This window comes from Macaca nemestrina, chromosome 2 (assembly GCF_043159975.1).
Source record: "Macaca nemestrina isolate mMacNem1 chromosome 2, mMacNem.hap1, whole genome shotgun sequence".
NCBI classification, from domain to species: domain Eukaryota; kingdom Metazoa; phylum Chordata; class Mammalia; order Primates; family Cercopithecidae; genus Macaca; species Macaca nemestrina.
In genome coordinates this window covers 95909762-95923487 of record NC_092126.1, presented here as the reverse complement: position 1 = coordinate 95923487, position 13726 = coordinate 95909762, and the positions used below count along the sequence as shown (strand labels likewise).

General features: G+C 35.9%; 1 protein-coding gene across 9 annotated transcripts in view; it reads right to left on the bottom strand.

Annotated features, from left to right (window-relative positions):
• Positions 1-1889: 1889 nt before the first annotated feature.
• The window catches only part of LOC105480101 (ATPase phospholipid transporting 11B (putative)), a 137333-nt gene continuing 125496 nt past the window's right edge, over positions 1890-13726 (bottom strand). For 5 of the 9 annotated variants that reach the window (XM_011738539.3, XM_011738540.3, XM_071091330.1 and 2 more), the window contains 2 exons: positions 10873-11006; positions 1890-6827 (listed from right to left, as the gene is read on the bottom strand). In XM_011738539.3, coding sequence (XP_011736841.2) covers positions 6746-6827; positions 10873-11006 — 216 coding nt within the window. In that variant the 3' untranslated portion in view covers positions 1890-6745. Of the gene's footprint in view, positions 6828-10872; positions 11007-13726 lie in introns of those variants that run through there. The other 4 variants (XM_024792433.2, XM_024792434.2, XM_011738541.3 and 1 more) reach the window with 2 other exon arrangements.

Genomic DNA, 13726 nt, shown 5'->3' with positions numbered 1-13726 from the left:
GTGTTCCTGTAATCCTAGCTACTTGGGAGGCTGAAGTGGGAGGACTGCTTGAGGCCAGGAGTTCCAGGCTGCAGTGGAGCCACAAGTGTGCCACTGCACTCCAGCCTAGGCAACAGGGGGTGACTCTGTCTCTTAAACAAAAAACCATAATCAGCCAAGGTAATTCACTGTATTATCAAACTAAAAAAATTAAAACACATCATCTCAGTAAATGGAAAAAAAGCATTTTTCAAAATTCAGCACCTATTCATGGTTTTAACCATGCCTATATAACACTGTACCAGTGTTATAGCACACTGTACTAGCTAGTGTGCAGGGCAGCAACAAGTAATTACAGGCATAAAGATTGGAAAGAAAAAAATTAACCTTTTAGTTCTCAGATGACGTGACTGTATATGGGAAAATCCAAAGGATTCTATACAAAAGAATCCTTGGAATGTGAATATGAAGTGAATATGGCAAGGCTGTAGGTTAACAAAGTTAAAATTAATTTGTCCAGGATCATATCCTTATTTTTTTTAATTTTTTTTTTTGTGAGACAGAGTCTCTGTCACCCAGGTTGGAGTGCAGTAGTGTGATCTTGGCTCACTGCAATCTTTGCCTCCTGGGTTCAAGTGATTTTCCTGCCTCAGCCTCCCGAGTAGCTGGGATTACAGGCGTGCATCAACATGCCCAGCTAATTTTGTGTTTTTAGTAGAGATGGGGTTTCACCATGTTGGCCAGGCTGGTCTTGATCTCTTGACCTTGTGATCTGCCCACCTCACCCTCCCAAAGCACTGGGATTAACAGGTGTGAGCCACCGCGCCCTGCCCCTTATTTCATATTTTATTTCTGTGTTCTAGTAAGGCTAATAGGAAAATAAATTTGAAAATGAGTCCCCTTAACATAGCATAAAAAATCATAAAAAATTAGGACTTTAACAAGAGTATTTGCCAGGTATCTACACTAAAGACTACCAGACATCGCTGAGAGAAATTAAAGAAGACCTAAATAAATGGATATACCATGTTCATGGATTGGAGGACTCAAGATGTCTGTTCTTTCCAAATTGATACATAGATTCAGAAAAATACAAATGAAAACCACATCAGGTGTTTTTTTTTTTTTTTTTTTTTAAGAAAAGTCAATTCATTTTAAACAGAGGCACCATACCAATTCAATGGAGAAGGAGAATATTTTAAAGAAATGGGGTTAAACCAGATAACCTTGTCAGGGGTGGGGGGAGTTGCGGGGAAGGACGATCCTCATTCCTTGCCGCCTTGCATCACACTCAAATGAATTTGAGATATCTTTGACCTAAACATAAAAGTTAAGACTAATGCTTTCAGAAGAAAACACGGGAAAATTTCTTCATGACCTTGGGGCTGACAGAGTTTGAAGTCATGAAAAGCACCTAACTATAAAAGGAAAAAAAAATTGGACTTCATCAAAATAAAACGCTTCTGCTCCCCAGAGTGACAAGTAAGAAAATAAATAGGCAAGCCACAAACTGGGGGGAAATGCTAGCAATACATACATAAGACAAAGGACTTATATCCTTACCTTAAAGATTCCTACCATTCAGTAACAAGAAAAGTAGCCTAATGAAAAAATGGCCAGACTTGAACAGACATTTTGAAAAAATCATAAATCACCAGTGAGCATATGAAGAGGATTGAACATCATCATGCAAATAACCACAGTGAGATACTTTATTAGAATGACTAAAATTAAAAAGACACCAGCAAATGTTGGCAACTGGCACTCTCATAGTTGCTGGTGGGAGTGTAAAATAGTACATATAGCCACTGTGGAAAACTTTTTGATAGTTTCTTATAAACCTACCCTATGACCCTGCAATTCTACTCCTAGTTATTTCACAAAAGAAGTGAAAACATAAGTCCACAAAGAATGTTCATAATAACTTTATTAAACAATAGCCCCAAACTGTAAAAAAACACATGTCCATAAAGAGGAGAAAGGACCAATTGTGGTACATTCATGCAATGAAACACTACTGAGTAGCAGAAAGAAAACCATGGGTCCTGGCACAACATAGATGAGTCTCTCAGACACGCTGAGCAACAACGCCGGACACAAAAGTGACACACTGTGTACTGTCATTTACATAAAATTCAAGATTAGGCAAAACTAATCTATGACAACAGGAATCAGAAAATGGTTGCTGGGACAGGACCAAGAGGGGAATATATTCACTGCAAAAGGCACAAGGGAACCTTGAGGAATGACTGAAGGATTTTTAACCTGGTTTGGGGTAAGGGTTACATGGGTGTAGATATTTATCAAAAGTGAGTAACTATAATCTTAAAATCTATACATTTTACTGTGTACAAATTATATCTGAATACAAACCATTTTACCTTAAATTAGTATTTAAAAATCTGATTTATCACAGGGTTCTCGGGCTGTTCATAGAGAGGTGTGGTGACTTATCTCCATTTACAATAGCCTTTCCTTTGAGTCAGTTAGCTCTTCAATATAAAACTTGAATTTTTGAATTCACTAATTTTCCAGTGAAATGCTTCCAATTTTTTTGTCCTAAATTTCTTGTTCATTATTCATCATGTTCTACTTGTATATTAGAAGTTAAAGACAGTAGTCGTCCTAAAAATAGTCCAAACACTCCTTTTTAAATATAAAAACAGATGCCTAAACTGCTTTGTCTAGGATATTCTTATTACATCTCAAAAATACATTACATTATATAAATCATGCATTGTCATCCTTTGCAAATACTAACAGCTGGGCAAAGACAACAGCTTAACTTTTTACGCAGATGTAGATTAGACAATTATGTCTGTTCTAACTGGCAACCGAGGAAGCAGTGAAAATAACTGGGTGTCAGGAAATGGGAATATTTTATAGGGAAGTATACATTCTATCATCAGTTATATTTTTTAAAAAAAGCACACATTTTCTATGAACCAGGGCATTTCCAAATTCCCAAGTGCTCTTGGCTGGCTTTTCAGGAATGATGCAATTTCTAGTCTAGTTGAGGTATGCTGGTCTTTACAGCTGGCGCATTCTTATCAGAGTCTTTTCCAGGAGTTGTACTGATGATCTATAAAAGCTGGGTAAGAACTACATTTTAAAAAACTGCAGTCAGTGAAAGGCATAAATGATATCCCTGTCCTATAATGAAGGGTAAATACAGTAAAATTTAACTTCAAACAAGTTTGGCAGTGAAGGTTGTGATAAACAGAGAGAGGCTTAAAATGCTTAAATAAAGGAACACTTTTAATTATATAGGAAAATTTTTATTTGATAAATATAACTTCATAAACTTTAAAAAATTACTAAGAGCTGTACAATAATATACTGTATTTACTGACAGTGCAGAGAATTTTTAAAGGATTACATTAGACAGCCACAGTGTCTCAGGTCCAAAATTTTAAACTAAAAGTATTGCTACAATATTTCCAGATACTCATTCCTCATAAAAATCTAACAATTACCATTATTACAAATGTATTAGTTATGATCTATTTTTTATAGGAACAACATTCAAGTTATTTCACATAAAACAGCACTTTAATAATGTTTTACTTATATGAAAATAGGTAACTCCTAGAAATAGAATGTAAGTGGGGACCAAAATCAATAAAACATGTTTTACAGAACTCTTTGGTGTGCTATTTTTATTAATCTGCCCAATATCATACCCCAAACCGATCTTTACAGGAAAAACACCAACATGGAAGATTCTCCCTTTTCCTACAGCGATTTTCAGAGTAGCATATTTTAAAAACTTTTGGCTCTTAACTGTCAATTTTCTAGTGGCCTTGACTCCTGCTTCTCAGGAGTCTCCAGCTCTCAGGTAAGTTCAATCTCACAATCTTCTGCAGTAGAAACGGCCTCAGTCCTGGCACTAACCGTAGGGCAGAATGCAAGTGTTCCCTAAGGCTGATTTGCCTCTGTGTAGTCTCCTGTTCAGGACACTGCCTGGGCGGGGCTCAGCTCTGGAAGCCTTTGTATATCATGAGCTTTAGATCCAAGAAAGAGGACGGTTAGAAAATTCAGACCATAGATTCTCCCCTTTTCTCAACTCAACAGCAGGTCTTTGTAGCTGTAGTTCTCCCTGGCCCATACTTTGCTCCGCCCAGGGTGAGCCTATGCCTGCTAAAGCTGAGGCAGGGTGCTGAGTCACTTAAAGCCTTAGCTGAGGGGCAATTTTGGAAACTGACTTGGTGCTTGCCACTATCTTCAGGCTTACAGCCCTCAGACGAGGCAAAGGAAGGCAAAAGGAGGCAAATCGATTTGAGACCACTGATTAACTAGCAATAACATATTCAGCATTTTGCTCTGCTTTTGGCAGATAAGGGTTAATTATCAACATCATACTTTCCAAAGGATTTTAAAGAAATACGCAAAGGGGACACTTTCCTTGTGATTACTGGTTACGTAGTAAGAGTTTTACAAGATGAATATAGCACTAGAAAACTACTGAAAGCTTGTAGACTGCATTGTTACTTTCTTAAATAGAAAACTCTTCTTAAAATCAAGATAAGTTTGCTTTAAAAACGGAGTGGATTTGGGGTAACAGTTCAGGATGAGCACACTAGTGGATGCCATTTACTTTTTTTTTTAAAAAAATAAAGTTCTCCTTAACTAACTTCAAATGGTGAGTACAGAAAATTACATCAATCACACTTTAAGCACCATTCTAGGCGAGCTGACCTCCTGTCTTGCTGCAGTTGGTCATAGGCTACTTTATGACTTTGGAGTCTTTGTCTAGTGTCAGTACTCAGTTTATTTGATGGCAAATAAACACTGTCATGTAAATGTAATGCAGGCCTATTGAATGTCATTTTGTTATATGTACGTTTTATAAGAGACTTTATAAGCAAATTTCCATATCCTCCACTAAAGTACTCTACTGAGTATATCTGCAGTATTCCTTTTCTGGAACATGAATTAGTGAATGCAGACACTGTACAGTGTATTATTCTTTTAAAGTATTTCCAGAATAACAGATCTTCCTAAATCCAACTATGGAATATCTTAAGTTAAAGAAGGACTGTTTTTGAAAATTAATATTTAGCTTAATAACTTAATATCCTTACATCACTGGAACAGACAAATGTTACATTAGCAAGAAAATAGTTTACAAGCAAACAAAGATAAAGTCTTAATTTTTGTCTCAACCATTCTTTTCCCTGCCAGCCCAATTCTAGAAGCCTTATATTCATGAAATGGCAAGGAAGCTTAGGGCTGCACAATAAATGTCCATAAAAGAATGACATTTTCAAGGGAAAACTTGGTAAAACCGCATTTAACCATTTTCTTAATATGTATACAATCATTATTTGCTTAGAGCTGGGTAATAAATAATTCTTAAGCTAATAATCACTTCTAAATCTTAAGACAACATTTCAACAAAACAAAAATGACAATACAGAACTACTTGATAAATTCAGGATGGAAGTTAGGTTTTGAAGTGCAATGAGTTAATTACAGTAACATCTATCCGATTAATCATTCTTAGCATTGTAATTTATTGCTAATGTTACCTGATACAAGTTTAGCATTTTAAACTTTAACAATTTACATTCCATAGCCACACCTGAAAATATGCCTTGCACTGGGACACTGGCAGAACCCACTGTATTGTGGTAGTGTGCTATAACTTAGATAACATAACCTGAAAATAAGATTATTAACTGAAACTCTTTATTCTAAAATCTAGCTTACAAGGGGAAGAGCAATTGTAAGTTGGCCGCAGAAAGAGGCTCTTCTCTTTTTATTGATTTAATTACCCATACTATTCTGATTTGTATAATTAAACATATTTGCAATATTTAAATACTGTCCAAACTTTTTATTGATATAGTTAAACTTTACAACAATGCCATGAAATACTATACACAGAGCCTTCGAGTAAAGAGGGAAAAAAGCAAATTTAAATGTGTTAACCAGATTAAAGCATGCAAAAGATCCAATGATAAAGACATTAAATTAATAATAAGTTAACGGTATCTAATTTACCCACTATAGGGTCTTCATACTCTGTCACAAAAATATTAGTAAACATCAATTTGAAGTTCGGTGAACAGACCTGATTCCTGATTTGTATATTTGATACACCCTTGCATTTATATGGCTAACTTTACAGGCTGTGTTACAGTACAGTTAGAGGAATTGGTATCCATACTGCAGTAAATAATGGTTGGAAATGATTCTCCTAATTTGCTCTGTGAACTCAGAATGCACTAATGAATTAACAACACAGGTCACTGAGGGACCAAAATTCCTCAGTATTCACATTAACTTTTCCCATGAAAAGTTTCAATATAACTCTAATAAAAAAATAGAGTTCTCAAGGCAAACTTTCAGCATAATTTACAGAAGCAGATTTAAATAGAAGAGTCAATAATCAAGCTAATACTAAAAAATACACGTTACTAAGATTTATCTCTTTTTTCTACATTTATATTAAAATATAATGGCCTCAGCAACAGACTGAAATGCCATTAGGAGTCCCATAAGCACAAGGGACAAACCAGACAAAGAGATGAAAAATGTCTCTTTATTCTCCAATTTTAACATGTTCAGATTCAAATTAAGGGTGTTAGGAGGGGCTTGTATTAATGCTTTCTGTTTGTCTGCCATCGTAACTCGGAGTGGGTGTGAACTGTTACAAAGATTTCGGAAATTAATTTCAGAGCTAGTGTGGCCATTAACAGGGTGATCACACTGAATTTTAGGAAAGGAGGTGAAATGGCTCCCACAAAGCACTACAGCCCCTTTAACAAGTAGATGAGTCCATTGTGGAGAGAGTCAAGACGCTCCTGTCGTTGGTATAGAAAGGATCCGATGCACTCCATGATCTAAAGTAACAATAAGAGAAAAGTTTGGCTCACCAGGACCTATGTTTTAATTGAGAAAAAAATTTACTCTAAAACTTAGGACCCAAATGCAATCACTGATTGATTCAATTAAATGCTAAAGACAGGTTCTTCATACTAGTATTGAATGCCCAAACTTTCTATTTATATTATATAAAAACTTGGGAAAAATAATGCTCTAGTCATCATATAAAAATATTAGCCAAAATTCAAACATTCATTAGCATTAAAACAGTTTCTCTATGTAGTAAAGCATGGGATGCTTTTTAAAGTCTTAACAATTCAATAAGAAGTATGTTATTAAGAGTTATGCACATTCAGTTTTACTGAAAAGTTCAGTTTACAAAAACAAACCCAAATCCCACTTACCAAAGGCTTTGGAATGAAACAGTAGTATGTTCCTATTATTGATCATTTAATTTCAGCTATGAATCCTATTCTAAAGACTTCAGCATAATTAGCTTGAATGTAGTGAATGATGTATTCAAAAGACATCAAAGACACCTGTAGGTCACTAGTGTTTTCACTTAACTAAGAACAAACAATCCTCTACTGGTCTGGAAAAGTTAACTGGTGTCTGAATGATAAGGCCCTAAAGCAATTCATTACATAATACTTTATGTGCAGCTGTAAACTTAAATTAGCTTGAGTTAATTTAAGCTAAAATAACTCAAGACCAAAAGTAGCCTGCCATGCTTAAAATAGACTAACCTAGTTCAAGGACAATGTTAGGACTGCCAAGTGAAAGGTTGCTTTTCTTACGAGACTAAACACATTTAACAATAAATACATTTTATGTAACTTTTTCCAGGGTTCCCACCTTCCCTAAACAGAGATGTTACAGGAAGAGACGAGCGTTAAAAATGGCCCCAATTCACCTTTGTCAAATACTTTCTTTTTCCCAGAGATGCTAAGTTTGTATGTAGCTCAACTTTAATTCGACTAGTTTCTAGAAAAGCTGGAACAGTATCTACTTTAGGTTAGGGAAGGACTAGTTCACTACTGTCTGCCTAGCATCTAGAACTGTGTCTGACATATATTAGGCACCCAGTGTTTGTAGAATAAATGAATAAAACGAGAAGATGAAAATTTCTTTAACAGTAAATATTTACAGGGGAAAAGTATGCTTTTAACTATAACTTTTAACTATAATAGCTATCAATAACCCAGTTATCTGGAGTCAGATGTCCAATTCCAAACTGCCATACTTTTTATTAGTTTTTCTTCTTTCCACATCGCTGACACCCAAGAATCTTATTAGGTAATGTCTCCTTTTTAATTTTTTTTTCAAAGCACACATTGTGCATTCATATGTTAAATATAATTTTTGACAGAACATTAAACACTTGAACTATGTATTACTTTCTATTTAGAATATAGTTTTGATTAGGATAAAGTAACCTAACTATTAGTAATAATAGGAACAGAAAATCTTTTATTGCTAAAATCCAGCTCTTTAGGGTGCAACATGGCATATCCTTTATATAGCACCATGATGCTCCCTTTGAAACTAAGCTTGCAATATGGGATACTTCACTGACAACACCGATTAATAAAATGTAAGTCAATTTTTGTGCCTGCATGGTAAAAATGTAATCACCAAAGAAATCTGTCATATAAAAAATACTGGTGGCATTTCTCAAGTGATGCCCATTACTCTTTGAGTTTAATACGTTAATGGAACACACAGCCAAGGGCTTCCACATCTCGTAATGGCAGTCTCAGCCTTGCCTACCTCCTAGACATGAAATAGAAATGTAGAATAGATGCTGCTCTAAAGTCACAATGGAAATGCCCAACACATTTCACAAAAACAATTATATGTAAAAAACAAAACCAGAACTCTACGTATCAAAATGACTTTGAAAGTTTAAATATAATCTTAATGCATCTATGGCAATTTTCACATAGCCCTTGAAAAGCACCAGGTAGCTTGGTGTTATTATATGACTTTATCCCCTAGAAAAGAATGAACAGGTCTGAAAAGACTTTCTAGATTATTCACATGAGAAAAAAGCTAAGAAAATAACAGTAACCAATAATATAACCTGTGATGTTGGAGAAAACTGGAAGGGCATTTATAGTCTGTCAAATATGATATTAATTACTAAGTTAAACATTTTATTAGGAGAATAAAAAAATTCAGAAAAAAGAATGTGGCACAATTTTAAGTGAAAAGAAGTATAGATGATAATAGCTACATGTCAAAGTAAATTCAATAACTCCTGGGGCAGGTTCCAAAGAGGTAATGCCGCATCAAAATGGCTACGTAAAGAATAAAGGGGGTATATTACCTACATAATTGATATCAAGAAAATGGATATATATATAGAGAGAGAGCAGAAAAAATTTGGGGCTCATTTAAAATTAATTCTAGTTTAAAAAAATCATTAACAAAAACATATATTGTCATTAAAGAGAAATTTTCATTGAAACAGAAGTTGAAAAAATTCTGTAGAGGTTCTATTGTATCTTGGTCTAACTCCCATCTTCATTCTGTGCAATGAAGCTGTGTTATTAGGTAAAATAATATTATAAATCAAGCTCTTTTAGAACTTCCTTTGGGAAACTTGCTGGCCTAGGTACATGACAGAGCCACATTTTATAATACAATTATGTGAATCATAACAAAGTCCCAGAGTTTAAGTGCTCATCCTTCTACATGAAATGAAATTACTACAAAATGATATCACAACATTATGGAAATATTTCAGATCACATGTTATAATCAAGTCAGAATAAATGGGGATTGAAACCACAGACATATGTTAACATAAGAATGCTATTTATAAATTCAATCGTAACATAAAGTCATGGCTAAGCTAAAGCTAAAGTGAGGAACTAATAAGTTCACCAGTAAAAGTTATCTGAATTTTATAATAGATGAATGATATCATACTCATTTTTTTTTTAAACATAAAGCTAACCAAATAATAAAAATCCTTTTTCCAGCAGATAGGAGTAGTGCCTTCTTCACTCTTTATAACCTGTTCCTGGGGTAATTTCCAACCTTTTCCAAGCCCTGGCACATGTAGAAAGTGCTAATATTCATGTAGCACATTTGGAACAATGGGAACCAACATCTCTCCCTGCCCATTTGTACCCTCCATGCATACCGTATACTGCTGCACTGATTTTGAGAATATGGTATCATTCACCTAAAGAACACCAAGGGTGGAAAAAGCGCTTTCTACCCCCTAACATCCTCTAAATAGTGATATAACTCTTGGAGACATGTATGAATAAATAAATTCATTGCACGTTTCAATGAATTTTAAATGGTATTTACCAAAAGGTGGTTTTTGTTGTTGTTGTTGTTGTGGTGCACAACAGCAGGCATGGTGATAAACCTCAATCAAGAAATAGATTTAGAAGGGGACAAAAATGCTAAGATTCTTTTACTCCATAATTTAAAGAGCCTGTTCTAACTCATACACTTTTAATTAGACAATAAATACCAAGCAAAAGAAACTTAAAAATCATGACTCATTTCAAAACTTCATTACAGACATAAGAAGATGTAGGGGAGCAGAAATACAGCCTTTTGTGTTTATAAATACCTCAAAGCCTCAAATAAGCAACTGGAAAATATACATACAGAGTAAGAAAAGGAAAGCCTTTGACTTCACTGTTGAGATTATTTTGTAAAGACAAAAAGCAAAAAAAATTTAAAAAATAATGAAAAGGAAATAATATATGTATAATTTAAAAAAGAAAGTTATACAAACCATGAAAACCATATACACACTCCTACTCAGCACATTTTAGAAAGACTATGAGACAAAATGTTTTGTTCATTAGATGAAGTCTCTTCAAAGGTGCTTTCTCTTCCTTTGTGAGTGAAAAAGCCCCTTACCCCAAAGCCACAAAGTGAAATCTACCACCAAGGAATGCTAATAAATAGCAGACTTCCTGCTTCAGTTGGTAAAACCAGCTGCTGATTTATTAGGTATCTAGAGCTGCAGGTTCATCCTGTTCCAGATAGGATACTCATTTGCAGCAAAGGCTACTTAGAGATATTTCACACCTGCTGATGTGGGTCGGACTACATCTTCCTATAACTCGTTCCAGCATTCTTCCAACAGATGCGCACGCTGCTTCTCCTTCCGGGAAACAGCACATGGAGTCCAAGCACTTGATACCTGCATTTGTTTCAGTAAGCTGCAGAGGCGAAGCAGAAAACATTAGTTATTTAAAGATCTGGACTTCTAAAAAGCATTAGAAAATTACAACAAGCACTTTCAAATCAAAGGTAATATATATAAACTTACATGTTTTTCTATAATATGGGAAACATATGAAAGGCTTTAATTTACTAGAGTATAACCATCCAAAATTATTTTAAAGCCTTGTATCCTAAATTAGAGGTCTAGTAAAATAATTACATAAATTAAGAAGCTGGATATTATTTAAATCTACTTTTGTTTTATTTTAATCATTTATTATGTTCAAAATGATTTCCATCAACCACTCAGGAATGTAATGAATTCCAATTCTGCATGGAGTTTTTCTTTAGGTAAAATGCTCCTGCAATTTCAATGAAAAATGTCTAACAATTGAGAAAAGTGGAGTATGAACTATCTTGAAGACTGGGAAATAACAACCAGGCAGGGCCTCACCCCAATCTTCAATAACAACAACAATGGCAGCAAACACTTTACGTATGCTTTACTATGTGCCAGGTTCTAAGCACTCTACAGATAGCCACTCCATACTTATCTTTGAAAAAAGCATCATTTATCATAAATTGCTAAAAACTTTGAAGTGGCAATCATCCCATCATCAGCTCATCCTGCTTTTTAACAGTTAGCTGACAGCACACAGATTACAATTTATTAAACAAGTGAATAAGTAGTACTATCAAGATTTGAAACTGAATTACTTTCTGAAAGTATGCAAGATTTATGTTGATTCAGGCATAAATAGCCCAGCAAGATAATTTTATTCCACACTACTAACAATTTTAACTGAGCAAAAATGAGGGAGAAAGATGGTACGACCACGTAAATCGATGAATCCCAACCCTGGTTTTGTTTGTTAAGGATGCTCCGAAATTTTTCAAGGGCTGTTGTTTAAAAAAAAAAAAAACACCTTATTTCAATTCACTGTCTTTTACATATATAACATCCTGCATAACACATCTTTTGAGGATAGAGGAGAATAAATACAGGGTTGCACTTCCACGAAGGTTGGGAGTCACCACGTGCTGGGTGCAGGCATTGGCAATAGAGGATGTTTGTGGAGATGCACAATGAACAGAAAAGACGGACATGGTGGAACAGAAACCTGGCATTCTGAACGTAAGCAACTGCTGACGTCCTGCAAGATGCATGCTCAGAAGATTCGACACCACCCAGTGTGAAACAACGTGGTTCTTATCTGGCAACTGCCTGATGACAGTGTCCTAGGATCAGCTAAGCACTGAGAAAGAGCTAAACTTTACTTGTTCTTTCATTACAATACTCTTGGTTTAGAATTGTGTAGGCCACTGTTTCTTAAACTGTTTTGTGAGCTATTTACATACATTTCATGAAAAAAAAAGGGCTGTGTTCAATTAAATTTGGGAAACACTAATTTAACAAAGTTCTAAACAGACTTTTAAAGTAGAGGACTGTCAAGTCAGGATACATGGTCATCTCCATGGGGGAAGCCTGAGATATCGTAATTCTCCCACTCATTTTCTTAGTGGGAGAAACCATACACTTCCACCCCACCAACCAGGAAACATTAAGCAACACCAGGAGGATCATTCATATTCAGAGGAATAGTTTAGGAAATGCTGGTTTAGGTAACAGGGTTTCATGAGTTTTCCAGTGTCCTCTTTGGGTCACTGGACTCCAGTTTCCCCAATCTCAAATTTACCCCTTGTAGCAACCCAGACTCCAGGGCTCTTACATGCTCAAAGGATAAAGCCCCACACCCCATGAAGCCTTGAAGGCCTTTTACAGCCTGACCCAAGGCTGCCTTTCCTGCTCTGCTTCCCAATGCTCTGGTGCAGTATCCACTCCAGCCAACCAGGACGTGTTCCCTGCCCGTGGGCATGTGTCAGGGCCTGCTATCAATCAGGGTCCAAATGCTGACCCCTACACCAGGGTTCAGCTTAAACCCCACCATCTCCATAGAACTTCCCTCACCTCTCCAACTATGAGTCATCTCTTTTTCTGATTCTATTTCACTGCTTATTTGTATCACTTAATTGGCACAAGCACTTAAACTTCTATTGATTGAGCAAGGTACTGTGCCAGTTTCCACAGGGGATAGCAACCCTGTGCTCAATCAGGTGAGCTAAAAGTAAGGAAGAAGGTGGGAGAGAGGACAAGTCAGGAAGACATACCAACAGCAGTTACATTAGTGGAGTGCTCACCACGTATGCCCCAGTGACTATATAAGATGCTTCTCACGGATTGTCTCACTGAAAACTTAAATAGCCCTTAGGAATAGGCGTCATGATCATCCCCAGTTTAAAGAGGAGGAAACAGTTAAGAATTTGTTCAACGTCACCCACTTAATCTGGGGCTTGAATCTTGGTTTCTTTGCTTGCAGAGCCCAAACCCCTTACCACGTCACTATTCTGCCTTATGATTGTAAGAGGCAGACTACTCAGAAAATAGGAGGGAAAGCTCAAACCCAGTTGCTGTTAGTGGTACTGGTGGGAGAGCATGAAGATTTGATGAAAAAGGTGGCATTTAAAATACATCTTAAAGGACTCGGGGGGCATTTCAATACAGCAGGAGATGGCGGAGAAGAGATATTCTAGGCTGAGGGAGGAGAAAGAGTGGCTATGTGTGGGCAGCAGTGTGCTATGTATTCAGCACAAGCTTAGCCTAAGTGTAAGGGAGTGGTACTGTCCCCCTGCAAAAAGACAAGCTGTGACTCAAAGT